The 18,389-nt window shown below is 41.2% G+C and overlaps 1 protein-coding gene across 3 annotated transcripts; it reads right to left on the bottom strand.

Annotated features, from left to right (window-relative positions):
* Nucleotides 1–6,449: 6,449 nt before the first annotated feature.
* On the bottom strand, nucleotides 6,450–18,368 carry zgc:86764 (protein regulator of cytokinesis 1). 3 transcript variants are annotated; one of them, XM_014138227.2, is made up of 14 exons: nucleotides 17,689–18,368; nucleotides 13,607–13,739; nucleotides 13,378–13,500; nucleotides 13,021–13,254; nucleotides 12,670–12,840; nucleotides 12,422–12,571; nucleotides 11,789–11,939; nucleotides 11,565–11,701; nucleotides 11,252–11,347; nucleotides 9,975–10,127; nucleotides 9,558–9,653; nucleotides 9,244–9,351; nucleotides 8,742–8,849; nucleotides 6,450–7,169 (listed from the first exon to the last, which is right to left on the bottom strand). In XM_014138227.2, exons 1-14 carry the CDS (start codon nucleotides 17,793–17,795, stop codon nucleotides 7,107–7,109), a joined length of 1,830 nt encoding a protein of 609 aa, XP_013993702.1. In that variant the 5' UTR covers nucleotides 17,796–18,368; the 3' UTR covers nucleotides 6,450–7,106. The 3 variants fall into 3 exon arrangements, with proteins under 3 accessions (XP_013993702.1, XP_013993703.1, XP_045548394.1); XM_014138228.2 differs by having other exon boundaries at nucleotides 9,244–9,348; XM_045692438.1 differs by lacking the exon at nucleotides 17,689–18,368 and adding an exon at nucleotides 16,004–17,678.
* Between the last annotated feature and the right edge of the window lie 21 nt (nucleotides 18,369–18,389).

Raw genomic sequence — 18,389 nt, 5'->3', positions numbered from 1 at the left:
GTCTTTGTTTCTGGCCATTGTGAGCCTGTAATCGAACCCACAAATGCTGATGCTCCAGATACTCAACTAGTCTAAAGAAGGCCAGTTTTATTGTTTCTTTACTCAGCACAACTGTTTTAAGCTGTGCTAACATAATTGCAAAAGGGTTTTCTAATGATCAATTAGCCTTTTAAAATGATACACTTGGATTAGCTAACACAACGTGCCATTGGAACACAGGAGTGATGGTTGCTGATAATGGACCTTTGTACACCCATTTACAGTAGATACTCAATAAAGAAATCAGCCGTTTCCAGCTACAATAGTCATTTACAACATTAACAATGTTTACACTCTATTTCTGATCAATTTGTTATTTTAATGGACAAAAACAATGTGCTTTTCTTTCAAAAACAAGGATATTTCTAAGTGACCCCAAGATTTTGAACAGTAGTGTACATAGACAGTGAAATCACTGGCCACTTTAATAATGGAACACTAGTCACTTTAATAAGGTTACATATTTTTGCTTTACTCATCTCATATGTATATACTGTATTCTATTCTACTGTATTTAGTCTATGCCACTCCGACATTGCTCATCCTAATATTTATATGTTCCTTAATTCCATTCTTTTACTTTTAGGTTGTATGTATTGTTGTGAATTGTTAGATATTACTGCATTGTTGGAGCTAGAAAAACAAGCATTTCACCACACCTGCAATAACATCGGCTAAACTTGTATATGTGACAAATAAAATTTGATTTCATTTTTATTTGATGAGGTTTTGATTATTTGATATACCAAAATAAATATTGCCATGAAATGGAGCATAGACAACAGCAGAAGAGTCCATGTTCCCTCTTCACTTGCCTAAATATTGTATTAAGTGACAACGATCTAAGCTAATAAACTGAATCAGCTTTCTCATGCTCACTCACATTCTCTTTTGAGGAGTTGTATAGAGTTGGAGAGCTGTTGGAAAGTTTAGGCCAAATTGGACATGCATTGCATGGTATCTATATAGTTATAGTGCTTCTTTTGATACAGTATGTTTATGTTGAGTACTTGACCCCATGTGGGTTTATTTTGGCACTTATTCTTTCAAAACAGTACATCCTGGCTGGAGGTCACCCTGTTTTCAAAAATGTGGACAACACATTTTGTTCTTGTAATGAAGTTTGCACTACAGCCAAAGATATCAGTTGGATCTACTGCTTAGTGTAAGAGATAGGGTGACATCTCTGCCAAAGCATTTGCATGATACGAAATACAGTTCAAGGTTCAGGGTTCACAATGTGGAGCCCAGTTTTTATAGATCCCATTGTGGTCAAACGTGGGAATGTCCATTATGGAGATCTATTTTAGTTCTTTAACCATAAACATATTAAGCTAAGTCACATGGCATGTAGGTGAAATTAACCATATAAGGGTGCTGCTCTAGAAATGTATCATGAACATTCAAAATGTCTAATTCCCGCAAAATGCCTTCGGTTCTCTGTGGATATCACAACTGTCTGATTCCATGGATGCAGCCCTCAGGTTTGAGCTGGCTCTAGTCTAGAATGCATAACATTAATAATCTAGATAATAACATTGAACATGTCTTGTGTATTTTGTCAATCAGGAACGCATGTTATGAGGTACCTTTGTCGACCCTGCAGGAAGTGCTGAAACATAACTGCAGTGGACAAGTCCAGTGCCACAGGATGCCATAGGTACAGAGTGATTCTGTTACTGTGTGTGGTGTGATGCCACATTGTGTCGTCGTGATTCATTCCATTTAAGTGGCATCATTACACTGACAAAATACCCGGCATAGAATAGGCACTGTAGCATTATGTATAGCTGTGCATTATAGCAGCTTTAATGGCTGTTTAGCAGTGTAAATATGAACTAAGACAATTGCAGTAGACTATTTATAAACCATTTGTCATTCCTGACAGAAAATGTATGTTTGAAACATCAGTGTAGGAGTGATAATATGTCCAAGTTTGATGGATGTCCTGGTGACATTTTCATGTTGTCAAGTTGATCATGACAATGCCTGATATGACATTCTGTACAGGCTTAGACAAATAGCATCTGACATTGTTCATCTGGGTATGATAAATACTTGTTTGATAAATAGAGATTGAGAGCTCTATTTTGACAGTAAACAGTCTTCTGCGAGAACAGAGTGCATTTGGAGGTTGATTGATTGAATTTAGACCATTTTTAAATACATACATAAGTGTGCTCCAGCCAGTGACACCTCCACAAACAATTTAAGAAAATCATTAACGATAACACAAAGCTTAAAAGCTTATTTTCATTGTGGTCCTTTTGGAGGGGGAAGGGGGATGCAGCAAGGTTTGACAGCAATAGTAGTGACAAGACAAAGACAGACAAAACTATGGACAGGTAAATGGAGGAACATTGTAATTAAGAATTCATGTCTTGAGGCGTGAGAGATGCATCTATTCTACGGTTAGCGTAGCTGGTTGTGTAACACTGTCTGGTATCTGCCTTGCTTGCTAGAAGCCTTCATTTGTCAAGAACTGTCTTTTTTCAGATTCACTTTCCATTGGATATCATCGGTCTTTTACTTGGACCCTCATCAGCTCATAACTCTTTTTTTTTAATGTTTTTATTATTTTACCTCTTTTTACTCCCCAATTTCTTGGTATCCAATTGGTAGTTACAGTCTTGTCTCATCGCTGCAACTCCCGTACAGAGACTCGGGAGAGGCGAAGGTCGAGAGCCGTGCGTCCTCCAAAACACAACCCAACCAAGCCGCACTGCTTCTTGACACAATGCCCGCTTAACCCGGAAGCCAGCCACACCAATGTGTTGGAGGAAACACCGTACACCTGGCGACCGTGTCAGCATGCATGCGCCCGGCCCGCCACATGAGTCGCTAGAACACGATGGGACAAGGACATCCATGCCGGCCAAACCCTCCCCTAACCCGGACGATGCTGGGCCAATTGTGCGCCGCCCCATGGGTCTCCCGGTCGCGGCCGGCTGAGCTCATAACGCTAACTAACAACATTCTTTTCATTTCCCCCTTCTAGACTATCCTTCCTTCCCAACGGAAGCTACAGTGACAACAGCAGGAGGATTTTATCCAATGAGCTGGAATCTCAGGACTCCATGGGTGGACTGTCTATAGCCCAGAGATAATGACCTAAACCTGCTTATGTCTTACACAAGTTCAACAAGTGAAATACAGTATGTATTAATGGGGATGTATGGTCACCACAATGAGATTCTGGTCTGAAGGACTACAGTCTGATAGTGAAGAAGTCAATCATTTGATTATTGAATTACCAGATCATGGTTTATGAATTTACTGCATAAAAGCACTGTCCAGTCAGAGTTTTTTCCCCCAGGTGAAGACAATCAGACAATGAAGATGCATGAAGAGATCAAAAGCCAGTTAGAGTGTCTGTGGAATGACTTGAGCATTACGCCAAGATGATTGTTAGTGATTAATATTCTACGGGTCCCTATGAAGTTAAAAGCTATTGTTAGTGTAACCAGTTGGCTCACCAGTTTTGTCAGTGTTTCCCCTATATGCATTTTACAAGCGTCGCACCGCTGCTGCTAAATCATGGCCACCACTGCAAAAAAAATAAAACAAATACATATTTTCGGGATGGTAAAACATTTTAATTGTAAACTTCAACAACTAAAACCAGATATAAGGAATGTAGAAAAGATAATGGAGCAATATATACTGCTCAAAAAAATAAAGGGAACACTTACACAACACATCCTAGATCTGAATGAAAGAAATAATCTTATTAAATACTTTTTTCTTTACATAGTTGAATGTGCTGACAACAAAATCACACAAAAATAATCAATGGAAATCCAATTTATCAACCCATGGAGGTCTGGATTTGGAGTCACACTCAAAATTAAAGTGGAAAACCCCACTACAGGCTGATCCAACTTTGATGTAATGTCCTTAAAACAAGTCAAAATGAGGCTCAGTAGTGTGTGTGGCCTCCACGTGCCTGTATGACCTCCCTACAATGCCTGGGCATGCTCCTGATGAGGTGGCGGATGGTCTCCTGGGGGATCTCCTCCCAGACCTGGACTAAAGCATCCGCCAAGTCCTGGACAGTCTGTGGTGCAACGTGGCGTTGGTGGATGGAGCGAGACATGATGTCCCAGATGTGCTCAATTGGATTCAGGTCTGGGGAACGGGCGGGCCAGTCCATAGCATCAATGCCTTCCTCTTGTAGGAACTGCTGACACACTCCAGCCACATGAGGTCTAGCATTGTCTTGCATTAGGAGGAACCCAGGGCCAACCGCACCAGCATATGGTCTCACAAGGGGTCTGAGGATCTCATCTCGGTACCTAATGGCAGTCAGGCTACCTCTGGCGAGCACATGGAGGGCTGTGCGGCCCCCCAAAGACATGCCACCCCACACCATGACTGACCCACCGCCAAACCGGTCATGCTGGAGGATGTTGCAGGCAGCAGAACGTTCTCCAAGGCGTCTCCAGACTGTCACATGTGCTCAGTGTGAACCTGCTTTCATCTGTGAAGAGCACAGGGCGCCAGTGGCGAATTTGCCAATCTTGGTGTTCTCTGGCAAATGCCAAACGTCCTGCACGGTGTTGGGCTGTAAGCACAACCCCCACCTGTGGACGTCGGGCCCTCATACCACCCTCATGGAGTCTGTTTCTGACCGTTTGAGCAGACACATGCACATTTGTGGCCTGCTGGAGGTCATTTTGCAGGGCTCTGGCAGTGCTTCTCCTGCTCCTCCTTGCACAAAGGCGGAGGTAGCGGTCCTGCTGCTGGGTTGTTGCCCTCCTACGGCCTCCTCCACGTCTCCTGATGTACTGGCCTGTCTCCTGGTAGCGCCTCCATGCTCTGGACACTACGCTGACAGACACAGCAAACCTTCTTGCCACAGCTCGTATTAATGTGCCATCCTGGATGAGCTGCACTACCTGAGCCACTTGTGGGGGTTGTAGACTCCGTCTCATGCTACCACTAGAGTGAAAGCACCGCCAGCATTCAAAAGTGACCAAAACATCAGCCAGGAAGCATAGGAACTGAGAAGTGGTCTGTGGTCCCCACCTGCAGAACCACTCCTTTATTGGGGGTGTCTTGCTAATTGCCTATAATTTCCACCTGTTGTCTATTCCATTTGCACAACAGCATGCAAAATTTGTCAATCAGTGTTGCTTCCTAAGTGGACAGTTTGATTTCACAGAAGTGTGATTGACTTGGAGTTACATTGTGTTGTTTAAGTGTTCCCTTTATTTTTTTGAGCAGTATATATATATATATATATATATATATATATACATACATACATACATACATACATATACACATACATATACACACACACACATTTAAAAAAAAAAAAAGATATTTGAGAACTAACAAACACCAAAATAAAAACTGTCAGGGAGAATCTGAAATTCCAAAAATGGCATGGCACCCCCATTAATTTTGTTATGTTTGAGTTACTCAGCATAACAATTGTAGGAAACTAGCTTTAAAACTAAAATGTTCTCTGCCCTATGGCAAACGTGTAGAATTGTCGAGGGCCTCTAAAACCGCTCCATTGGCCACGCCTACCACCCCAGCCGCTTACTTGCCACCGCTGCTGAAAACAATCCTGGGGGAAACACTGTGGATGAAAGGGTCTCATTCCTGGTAGTGACCTGTGTATGTTAAGGACAACTGTATTTAATTATGTCAATCAACTTAGCATTTACTATTTATATTCAGTTTTGACTCTGACAACCATTTCATGTACATTTTAATCTGAAGAGAACTGATGGTATAAAATAGACATTACTAAATTGTATTTATTTCAGCTTCAGAAAATAAGGAGCAATGTCTTGTTACTATGTGACAACTTTTTAGTCAGATTTCTTTTGCATTGTTGGATATTATTTGTGATAAATAAATGTGTAACGTCACAATTTTATGTGCCAAGAACTCAGCAACTAACAAAATTGCTTTTCAATTGCTGTCTAATCTAGCCTTGTACTTCTGATCATGCAGCCCAGACAAATTGATGGGCTTCAAATGGAGACAGCTGAATAGCAAACAGCTTTAATTGTGTAATACTGTGTTGCCTTGAAAGCATTTAAACATGTTTGACCATTATGCTATTATTTCAGTGAGGCAATTACACAGCAAAAATCCTCTTCCCCCTTTTCATAAATGACTAACTTGATTATCCATGATAATTACATGGTTTCTACAATCCCACTCATCGGTCAAGGGCAGAGGAGTGTTTCACCTCAAGGTCAACGATACAATCCAGGATTGATGGCGCAGAAGAGGAATACATATTCTCTATAACCACTCATGTTTAGAGGGTCTGGTTCAATTTAAGGACTTTGGCTCTAATCAAACACTCTCCCATATGATTAAAGCCAAACTCTTGTTTCATGTGTATTAAGATTTACCGTAGATTAAAAAATAAAACTCAAAAGATGTCCTATTGAAAAATATATTTATTAAGTCAAAATATAAAATAAACAGGCACATGTTGACAAGACAAGGCACACATCAAGACACTGTCAAGACCGTATGTGCAATAAGAAAAGTATATTTTCAAGAGAGCAATATTTACATTCAGAAAGAGCTGCATGTAGTTCTGCTGGAAGGTCTGTATCAAAACAGGATGCTTCCTCTGGTGGAGCCTGGCCATTTATAAACCAGTCAAATATCAAAAGTACTGCATGTAACATCTAAGGGGCTCTACCGTATCAAACTTGTGATTCACTTCCCTGGAATGCACAGTATTAGTAACTGGAAAACATGGCTTTATGATGTTTCATCCACACCTGACACATACAGAGTCCCTTTAGACCTATTCACTTCCATACAGGGGGTCTAAAATAAGCATTACTATACAAAAAGGCAAAATTGGTCACATTTCAAAGTAACAGCAACACCAAATACAAAAAATGATTTACATCAAGATTAAAGACTTGCATTACCTGAAATGCTCACTGACCATTACAAACACCGCCCATATATCCACGAGAGAGTGCCATGTGGACACAACACAACCTGTGCGGGGTGAATTGTCCACACACACACACACACACACACACACATCTTAAAACGTGGGGACCATCATGAGAAAATCAGAAAAGGTCCTTTGCTGTCGAATTGAAAACTGCATCATTTGGCTTTTTGGACAGGTCACCCTGGGGGGAATGAAAGACATATTTTAGTAACTGATATACCCCACCCCACATTTAAAAAAATAAATAAAAGCAATCTAGAGGAGTAAGCAGAATGCGAGAAAAAAAAAATCTGTCAATCTTTGCTATAAGTTCATGTGTCTGGAATGGATTATTGAAGTACACGTTGAAAGTTGAGGTGGCAGCATGTAAGGCAGGTCATACAGTGAAGTAAACTGGTCGATTGCGATCGATAAAGCCTTGTACGCCTATTTTTATTTTTTTTATCTTGCGCTGCTGGCGGTAGGAGCACTTGATTCAGAAGCCCTGCGCGCCAGATAATCGAAGTACTCACATTTTGAACCATTTAATTTGTCTGAAGGAACAAACTGCCTACCCGGCAGACCTGAGAGAGCTAAATCAAGTGCGCTGGCCTATCGAATTGCTCAAATCACCATGCCTACTGCTTCCACAACCCACAAACTACATGAGATTTAATCACTTTTAAAACCATGACCAGAGAGAGTTAAAGAACACAGCAAAGAGCTGCTGCTTTCATGAGTGAGTTCATACTTCAAGTTTTTATTCAACACTTTTACCAAATGTAAAATGTGCTTCACCCTACTTCTACTCCCGCTACAACCAGAACTGTAGCTGCAATGAATGAGTTGCCAAAAGTATCGACAGCCCTGCGTTTTTATTATTATAAGCAGTTCGTCGTGTCTATTTTAATATGGAGGTCATGCTCATGAGAACAACATGAATTTGTACATGAGTACTCTAATGTTCTTGCCCTCTTGCTCAGTTGTGCACCAGGGCCTCCCACTCCTCTTTCTATTCTGGTTAGAGCCAGGCAATTTCTCACATGGAATAGCCTTCATTTCTCAGAACAAGACTGACGAGTTTCAGAAGAAAGTGCTTGGTTTCTGGCCATTTTGAGCCTGTAATCAAACCCACAAATGCTGATGCTCCAGATACTCAACTAGTCTAAAGAAGGCCAGTTTTATTGCTTCTTTAATCAGAACAGTTTTCAGCTGTGCTAACAATTGCAAAAGTGTTCTCTAATGATCAATTAGCCTTTTAAAATGATACACTTGGATTAGCTAACACAACGTACCATTGGAACACAGGAGTGATGGTTGCTGATCATGGGCCTCTGTACGCCTATGACGATATTCCATTAAAAATGCCGTTTCCAGCTACAATAGTCATTTACAACATTAACAATGTCTACACTGTATTTCTGATCAATTTGATGTTATTTTAATGAAAAAAAAAATAAAAAATAAATAAAGTGCTTTTCTTTCAAAAACAAGGACATTTCTAAGTGACCCCAAACTTTTGAACGGCAGTGTATGGTCTGACAAGAACAAGATTGGCAGTATGCTGTGGTAATATATTAGGCATACAGCACAAACCTCATTCCTACAGAACTGGTTGTATTAGATTAATGTTGCATAGGCCTCGATTCATGTCATGCTTTTAATCAATTCTGTGAGGTAGATCTCAGCTTGCTTTTTGACTCCGAAAGTGATCTTGACTCAGAAAAGTTTGGTGACTGCTGAGTTAGAGTATAGTTTAAGAGGGTGGTCTTACAGTGAAGTCAGAGTAGCTGATGTCAACAGGTTTTTTCCCCTCTATACCGTTGTACTCCTGCAGGGGTGTTCTCTGACTACTGCTGCTTCTCTCAAGGGACTTGATTTTCTGCTTAGCCAATGAATGGACAAACAAACAGCACATCAGTCAACAAATTGAGCATGCAACACACTTCCTTCCCAGCAGCCTCTGCTAATCCATTTGAAGTATTCCATTTCTGCATCTCGTTACCAGAATGATTGACCTTGGAAAGAGGTTAGATTCTAAAGACAAGTTTTGATTTTGCTGTCAATATTCTTTCACAAGCTAAGTTGACTGTGGAAAGTGGCTGAATAGCTTACCGCTTGAATAAGCAAAATTCTATAACAGCATCACCTAGTGGTTGTTTTAATAGTTGTCCAGCAATATAAAAGGAAGATGTTGAACATTCATGTTGGATATACGTGTGCAAGCACAAGAACCAATGATGGGCCACAGTTTGGAGTGAGTGCTGTGTGTGTACCTGCATCTGAACCTGGGAGAGAGGAGGCTTGCTGCTAGGCACACTGATGAAGGTGCTGGATGAGCTGCAGCTGTAGGAGCGCACCATGGTAGGCTGGGTAGGAATCTGCTGAAAAGACAGTCATGGTGGTCAAGGTCAATTGGCCCAGTGTCGTCTGGGTTTGGCCGGTGTAGGCAGTCATTGTTAATAAGAATTTGTTCTTAACTGACTTGCCTAGTTAAATAAATAAAAAAAGTTACCACAATAGTAAAGTGGCCAGTTGGTTTTGGAGCGGAGTGAACTAGCCCTATGTGGACCACTGCTAGTTACTGTACCTTCCTGATCTTGTTGGGGGTGAGGGTGTTCATCCCGCCATGGGCCCTCTTCGTGGGAGTTTTGAAGAGAGTTGTCATTTCCCCCTTCTTTGATGTCTGCAACACAGAGACAAACAAAGCCTCAGTCACAGACCAGTCAATAACAAACAGACCATTCTGCTGGGGACAGAATGGTCAAATCCCTGTTTCCCACCATTCAACAGTTACACATGCTGACCACCACATGGTATATTTCACTCCAAGTTCAGCACAGTATGTTTTAGAATTGGCCTTTTGCACATGGAAACAAGGAGATCAGGTTTGATGATAGTTTTTAAAGAAAAATAGCAAACCCCCTGAAGCCTCTATGGCCAGTACTTGGCTGACTGGGGAACACTGCTGGGTCAATGTGAGAGCATTATGAGGGGCTGGACTTACAGTGGCACGTTCACTCTTCTCCTTGCTCCTCTGCCGTTTGTGCTCCTCCCATTGGCTGGAGATGTAGGCCATGACTCTCTGGCCCTGGACCAGGAAGGCAGAACCCTGGTCCTTCTCCCAGCTCTCAACACCAGTCCTCAGCTCTTCCTCCAACTAGTCACATCACATAACAGGGAGGATCAACATCACTTTTCCTTTGTCAAAATCCATCCATATATACATATACACACACACATATATATACACACACACACACACACTTCACTGGCATTTAAACTGTATACATCATTGGCATTTTACATAAGGTGACAACCTCACTGACACCATCATATACACAGCATAGTGGGGCAGCAGCATACAGTGGGGCGAGATTTGACATTGAATAAAGGAGGCGGATATCTTTTGATTACCATCAACCATTGCTGCCACTTTTCAGACATTACATTTTAAATGTACATTATATTTAAAAATAATATATACACTGAACAAAAATATGAACACAACATGTAAAGTGTTGGTCCCATGTTAAATGAGCTGAAATAAAAGATCCCAGAAATTTTCCACACACACAAAAAGCTTATTTATTATTTCTCTCAAATTGTGAACAAATTTGTTTACATCCCTGTTAGGGAGCATTTCTCCTTTGCCAAGCTATTCCATCCACTTGACTGGTGAGGCATATCAAGAAGCTGATTAAACAGCATGATCATTACACAGGTGCACATTGTGCTGGGGACAATAAAAGTTTGCTGACTGCAAGAATCCTTTAGAGAATTTGGCAGCATGTCCAACCAGCCTCAACCGCAGACGTGTGGGCGAGTGTGAACAGAGTGCCCCATGGTGGCAGTGGAGCTATGGTATGGGCAGGCATAAGCTACAGAGAATGAACACAATTGCATTTTATTGATGGCAATTTGAATGCAGTGATACCGTGACGAGATCTGAGGCCCATTGTGGTGCCATTCGTCCGCCGCAATCACTTCATGTCCAGCATGATAATGCACGGCTCAATATCGCAAGGATCTGTACACAATTCCAGGAAGCTGAAAATGTCCCCGTTCTTCCATGGCCTGCATTCTAAGACATGTCACCCATTGAGCATGTTTGGGATGCTCTAGATCAACATGTACAACAGCCCTACTTAAAAAAAAAAGATTTTTTATTATATATATATATATATATATATATATATATATATAAAATAAAAAAATTCTCTCCCTCCAACTGCCAAATAAAGTTATTAGAGAGACATGTTGCTGAATCAAATCCAGCCTTACCTTTGGCAACATCTTCTGAACTTTGACCTTCTCTTTGGCCTCTTTGAGAAGGGCTCCTCCTCTGTTGGAGAAGCGGTTTGGATCATTGGCCTTTTTCTGCAAAGAAGTTTGAAAATTAGATACGTTTTCTATGTGAAGTGGAACAAAAACAATTATGCACCACACTGAACATGTATCAGAAACAAGAGCAGCTGGTATCTACTGTGGATATTTTTGATTGAAAACCATTACATGCATCAAGTGGTACACAATTAACAATATATATTTGCAATTTATTTCACAAACATAGCTTGACCACAAATTCCAGCATTACCTCAAAGTCCTGGAAGAGGGCCCAGTACTTCTCCCATTTCTGCAGAACCTCCAGTAAGGGTTTAGCCTGGTCATAGTAATTCTTCACCTTCAATAGCTCAGCGTCATGCAGTGCCAACAGTTCCTCTGTGAAGTCATCTAGAGAAAGACGGATCGGTTCGATCAGTATGTATGCGTTTTGCATATGAGTGAGAGAGGAAGTATTTCCATTATTGTTCTACCTACCGTCACAGATGTGGGCGTTGAAGGGTTCACTCTGCTCAGGGCCTTGGTTGCACTTGTCCCAGAGAGCCACTAGTTCCTGTCGGACCTTGTCAATCACATCCTCTAACATGGCTTTCTGCAGGACCGTCAGACGGTCCACCTCCTCCTGCCACTGGAAGGGCAACAGGGTCAGGTTCAGTAGGAGTAAAAAGACATCTCTGAAACAGTGACACGAGGAGGTACCATCTGAACTCATTCCTTCAGAAAAAAATAATGTAATTTTCCGTATGCCCTAATGCAGTGTTTCTCAACTCCAGTCCTCAAGTACCTCCAACAGCACATGGTTTTGTTGTAGTCCCAGACAAACTCACCTGATTCAACTCATTGAGGGCTTGATCATTAGTTGACAACTACATTCAAAATGTGTACTGTTGAAGGTACTGGAGTTGGGAAACACTGCCCTAATGATACAGGACTGTCAAACACTTTGGTGTTCTAGCACCATTGTAGAGGTATTCTCTGTTCCCTTGTTAGCCAATTCTGGGGAAACTTAATAGTTATGGTGCCATGTTTACTGTTTTGCAGTGGTATGCCGGTGAAGCTTTGTCCAACACTGTGGTGAAGGAGAGGTATGAAGGAAGAGAGAGTTCCAACCTGTGTGATTTGGTCAGAAAGGGTACCCTGCACACTCTCCTGGAACGCAGTGCGATCTTGCTCCAGCGCTTCCAGACGATTCCACAGGCACATAGCTCGTTCTTTCAGCTCAGCCAGAGTATTCATCAGGGATTCCTTCTTGACCTTCATCTAAACAAAAATATACTAATATAATTGGTCAAAAGTCCTAGAACCAAAACAAAAATCTGAGTAATCATTAGTAAGTTTTATTAAATTATTTTCAGTACCTGGGACAACAGCAGTTGGAGGGCTTTGATGTTTTCATGCGTGAGCAGGAATATCTCCTCGCCGTGACACACCGACTCTTTCTCCAGACTGGTTTCTAGTTTATGACCCATGTCCTCCATGAGCTTCCTGATGTCCTCACGCAGCCCTGAGAACACCTTTGCACGACTCTTCTACAGAACAGGGGAAGGGAGGGACAAGAGACGAGATGCTTCCAACAAAAGACAATCACAAGACCACAAAAGAGACTTAAAGAAGAAATTATTAATAATAGTGTGCTTAGTAATACTTGAGTCAGGTATTCATGACATTCACGCTAAACAGTCCTGCCATCCTGGCAGCTGTTGCAATACCTTTTCTTCACTGAGGGTCTTGAGGTGCTCCCGGAGCTCCTGCAGCTGAGTGCGTGAGGGCATGCTGCCTGTTGGAACATAATAGGGAGTGACGCACAGCTCCAAGCACAGTTCCTTATCCTGCTGCTGCAGTCCGTGTAGCTCCTTCAAACGGTCCCCCTTCTCCTTGGTCAGAATCTCCACACGCAGACGCAGGTTCTTCTCGATCTGGAGGACTGTCAGACCCTCCTCCAACTGACAGGTGGACAAGATGGAGACAGGAGGTTAGCACAAAGGAAAAGAGTCAAGGGGTGGAACCAGCTAAACTATTGAGAAACAGCCCCTTTAAAGACCAAGCCTGAAGAAATAACCACTTACTTTGTATGGATCCATTGACATTTCCAGACACAAGGTATCCAACTGTTTTTCAAAAGTGATGATATTGGTTCGGATGCGGTGCTTCAAAGCTTCCTCCTCAGTGATCATGTCATTCAAAAGGCCCTTTAGATTAGGAAAGGAATGTCATATCAGTCTGTTAATGTGTTACTTGACAAGGCTTCCGTTTCATTTTCAGTTCATCTATATTTCCTGTTTTCTGAAGCCTCACCTCAATGTGTTTCTTCACCGTCTCCATCCGCTCTACCCTCTGCTCCTCCATGATGCCCATGCTGTCCCAGATGTCCACCAGCCTGGCCATGGCATGGTTTATACCAGTCACTAGCGAGAAGGCCAGGGCTTCACTGCAGAGATGAGTGACATGACCATCACATTTAGGTAACTTCAGCTGGCTAAGTAGCAAACACATTGCCTAACAAATCTGAATATGAAACCAATTATTGGTATACAGTTTGAAACCAAGCACTGCAAAAACAATATTTTTTTTAGGGGGTAGATCAGCTTTAATATTGCAGATAGATCATGGCTTCTGTCAATGTAATTGTCTGTATCATTTCCAATGCCCCATTTTTTTTTGTAAATAAAATACAAAACAAAATGTATACATAGTACCAGTCAAAAGTTGACACGCCTACTCATTCAAGGGTTTTTCTTTATTTTTACTATTTTCTACATGGTAGAATAATCGAAGTCATCACAACTATAAAATCATGTAGTAACCAAAATAAAGTGTAAAACAAATCAATATACATTTTATTCTTCAAAGTAGCCACCCTTTGCCTTGATGATTGCCAAGAGTATGCAAAGCTTTCTCTCAACCAGCTTCAACTGGAATGCTTTTCCAACAGTCTTGAAGGAGTTCCCACATATGCTGAGCACTTGTTGGCTGCTTTTCCTTCACTCTGCGGTCCAACTCATCCCAAACCATCACAATTGGGTTGAGGTCGGGTGATTGTGGAGGCCAGGTCATCTGATGCAGTACTCCATCACTCTCCTTCTTGGTAAAATAGGCCTTACACAGCCTGGGAGGTGTGTTTTGGGTCATTTCCTGTTAAAAAAAACAAATGATAGTCCTACTAAGTCCTACTAAGCCCAAACCAGATGGGATGGCGTATCGCTGCAGAATGCTGTGGTAGGCATGCTGGCTAAGTTTGCCTTGAATTCTAAATAAATCCCAGACAGTGTCACCAGCAAAGCACACCTCCTCAATGCTTCACGGTGGGAACCACACATGCAGAGATCATCTGTTCGCCTACTCTGCATCTCACAAAGATACGGGGGTTGGAACCAACAACAAAAAAAATCACAAATTTGGACTCATCAGACCAAAGGGCAGATTTCCACCGGTCTAATGTCCATCGCTCGTGTTTCTTGGCCCAAGCAAGCATCTTCTTATTGGTGTCTTTTAGTAGTGTCTTTTTTGCAGCAATTCAACCATGCAGTCCCCTCTGAACAGTTAATGTTAAGATGTGTCTGTTAGTTGAACTCTGAAGCATTTATTTGGGCTGCAATCTGAGGTGCAGTTAATTGCCGATTTCTGAGGCTGGTAACTCTAATGAACTTATTTGCAGCTGAGGTAACTCTGGGTCTTCCTTTCCAGTGGCGGTCCTCATGAGAGCCAGTTTCATCATAGCGCTTGATGGCTTTTGCGACTGCACTTGAAGAAACGTTCAAAGTTCTTGAAATGTTCCGGATTGACTGACCTTCATGTCTTAAAGTAATGATGTACTGTCGTTTCTCTTTGCTTTTACTAAATAGGGCTATCTTCTGTATACCAACCCTACCTTCTCACAACACAACTGATTGGCTCAAACGCATTAAGGAAAGAAATTCCACAAATTAACTTAAGGCACACCTGTTAATTGAAATGCATTCTAGGTGACTACCTCATGAAGCTGGTTGAGAGAATGCGAAGAGCGTGCAACGCTGTCGTCAAGGCAAAGGGTGGCTACTTTGAAGAATGTTAAATATATATTTAGATTTTTTTTTTTTACACTTGTTTTGTTTAATCCATGATTCCATATGTGTTATTTCATAGTTTTGATGTCTTCACTATTATTCTACAATGTAGAAAATAGTAAAAATAAAGAAAAACCCTTGAAAGAGTAGGTGTCCAAACTTTTGACTAGTACTGTATAAAAATATAATTTTCTTTAATATTTTTCCCCAACCTTACCATCCCTCCCCTAATTGGAGTAAACTAATGGACAACACTCTGGCTTCTACATCCAGCTTATACATACATTTTACAGACAGTATATTTAAGCAATAAGTCATGAGGGGGTGTGGTATATGGCCAATATACCATGGCCAAGGGCTGTTCTTAGGCACAACGCAACTGGTTACCAACTTAATTAGAGCAGTAAAAATACATATCAAGACCTTAGTATACGGTCTGATATACCACGGCTGTGGTATACCCAGTTTATAATTTACAATAGTTATCTTGTTTGTTTTTAGTCCCATACTTCAGCTCCATTCACAAACACATTACTTAATAAATGGGCTATGATACCAATTATTGGTATACAGTCAAACCAAGCAATGCAAAAACTTGGAAAGTTTCCTTACAAGTCAGAATCTTGTATAAAATTACATTTGCACTTACTCTGATTGTCTGTGCGGTTAGTCCTTCAACTGGTCAAAATATCCACAGGAAATGTTGTTTACCTGAATTATTAGAGCGTCGGTACTGGCGTTGAGATATCTGTCACCTGCGTATACCATGTAAACACCTGCAAGACTTTTGATGTATGCATGCATCCTGTCTATGTGTGCACTTGTCTTAGTATTGACTGCCACACACAGATACCTGCATTTTGAAGTCTGTTTAATACTATTTTCCTGTGGATATTGTCTCAAACACATTGCAGACTATTCAGATTGAAATGGCAATGCATGGAAATCATACAATTAAAATTAACTACAACTTCCGTTTAAGAACCCAACCGCTTTTACGTCACGTTGAACAAAAAACATTTTGCAACAGAATTGGCTTAATGAATACATCCCTGGCAAAAGTAGTTTGCACCAGGTGAAAAGTGATTGCATTCATTGGCAAAGTTCACTCAAAACGAAAGTGAGGTAGATTAAGGATGTGGAGTAATGAGTACGATTCTGTGTGTTCACATGCAAAAGTGATTGCTTTTGATAAACACTGCCTTTCCAATGAAATCTAGTACGAAAATGTGAATATATACTTTATGGAAAGGAGATGTTCTATGTTTCTTAACAATGGCTCATGTTGCCGAATGGCGCAGATTGGGTTTTCACCGGATTGTCACTAGTTACCACAGCCAAAATTGGCCAAATCGTAAAAATACATGAACAAAAACTTGCTTTCTGGTCTTAATTTAAGGTTAGGCATAAATTTAGCAGCCCATGCCAATCAGGCATTTTGGCCACTAGAGACCTCTATCACTCTCTATGGGCTGTGGTAATTAGTCATGACCTCCCTTGCCTGGGTTGGCCCATGCGTTGGATCTGTTCTAACAGAGGAAAGTTTGTCACTACTCTAGCAACATTTTTACTTTAATGATTAACAAAGGTGTATTAAAGCCAGTCACTAATAAAAATGTGTGATGTGGGGATGAATGTAACGATAAAGCGCGTTTAAGACTCCTCTTGCCCCACGGGTCTATTCATAGCGCCGATTCTGTTGCAAAACGTTTCTTAAAACGGAAGCGAACGAAACTATGACAGACCTGCATTTGTCCAAAAACGAGTTTAGTTCTGTTTGGTTCTTAAACTGAACGTGTTCTGTAATGAATACACCCCCGATCTAGAAAACAACGTGTGTTTGTAACTATTGGTGCGTTTAAAACACCTGTGAACACTAAAAATGACGTGGTCAAATCATGACGTCTGATCTTCAGGTCGGAAAGTTAGAGTTCTAGAACTAGGCCCGAGTTCTTGAGTTGGAATTCCGAGTTAGATGACCATTAAACGATTTTTTTTCCCGCCAGTCGGAGCTTTAAAAAAACATTTCTCGGGTTCCCAATTGACTTGAACACGCAAGTCCGAGATTTACGAGTTAGTAGTTGTTTTGAACGCGGAATAACCTAATTTAGCTAACCTACTATAGTCATTGTCAGAATAAGAGTAGTTTAGTATGAAACGTTCCCCTACCCCAACAATGCCATTGGCTTTTTGCATTGTGGTAGCTACTTCTAATTTAATTCGCACATCGCTACGGCAAATTTAACTAGAGATACACCTAAGTATAGCTAACGTTAACTCCTTACTAGTCTGGCTAATGATAGCCACTTTAGCTAGCAAACCAAGTCAACTTACCTCCTCCGGCTTGACATAGCTGCTCCGAAAACTAGGTGGCTATTGACGAATATAAATGTTTTACATTCAATTAAAAAGACGTGTGGCTGGCTGGTTTGAATTGTCATTATAGCCGCGACGAAGCAATGGTGCTATTCACTAATGACACTCCCCTTTTTGGTCAGAGAGGCTCTCTGCCTCCGTCAAGTGGATAGTAAGCTACATTACATTTTCACTTCAGTACTGAACGTTGTCAGTCAAAATACTGTAGCCAGCTATTGCTGATTAGATGGACACGTTAGACAGTGCATTCAATACATTTTCAATAAACAGTTAGATCACATTGTAATCAATGTCTGTAATATTCTGGACATATATTTGAACCTGCAATAGTCACCATAATACATGCCACTTGGGGGCTCCCAAGGTATTGCATCTCAGTGCTAGAGGCATCACTACAGACCCTGGTTCGATTCCAGGCTGTATCACAACTGGCCGTAATTGGGAGTCCCACAATTTGCCCAGCGTCGTCCGGGTTAGGGTTTGGCCGGGGTAGGCCGTCATTGTAAATAAGAACTTGTTCTTAACTGACTTGACTAGTTAAATAAAGGCGAAATAAAAATAGAAAAAATGTACAATTATCTATGTCATACCGATGGAACAAATTATGAAATGATCAAACAAAGTAGTAGGCCTAGGCTGTATATGGCTGAGCACAGACA

Source organism: Salmo salar, chromosome ssa13, assembly GCF_905237065.1.
Source record: "Salmo salar chromosome ssa13, Ssal_v3.1, whole genome shotgun sequence".
NCBI lineage: Eukaryota > Metazoa > Chordata > Actinopteri > Salmoniformes > Salmonidae > Salmo > Salmo salar.
Note: the sequence above shows the minus strand (reverse complement) of the source record. Positions and strands in the feature narration are given on the sequence as shown.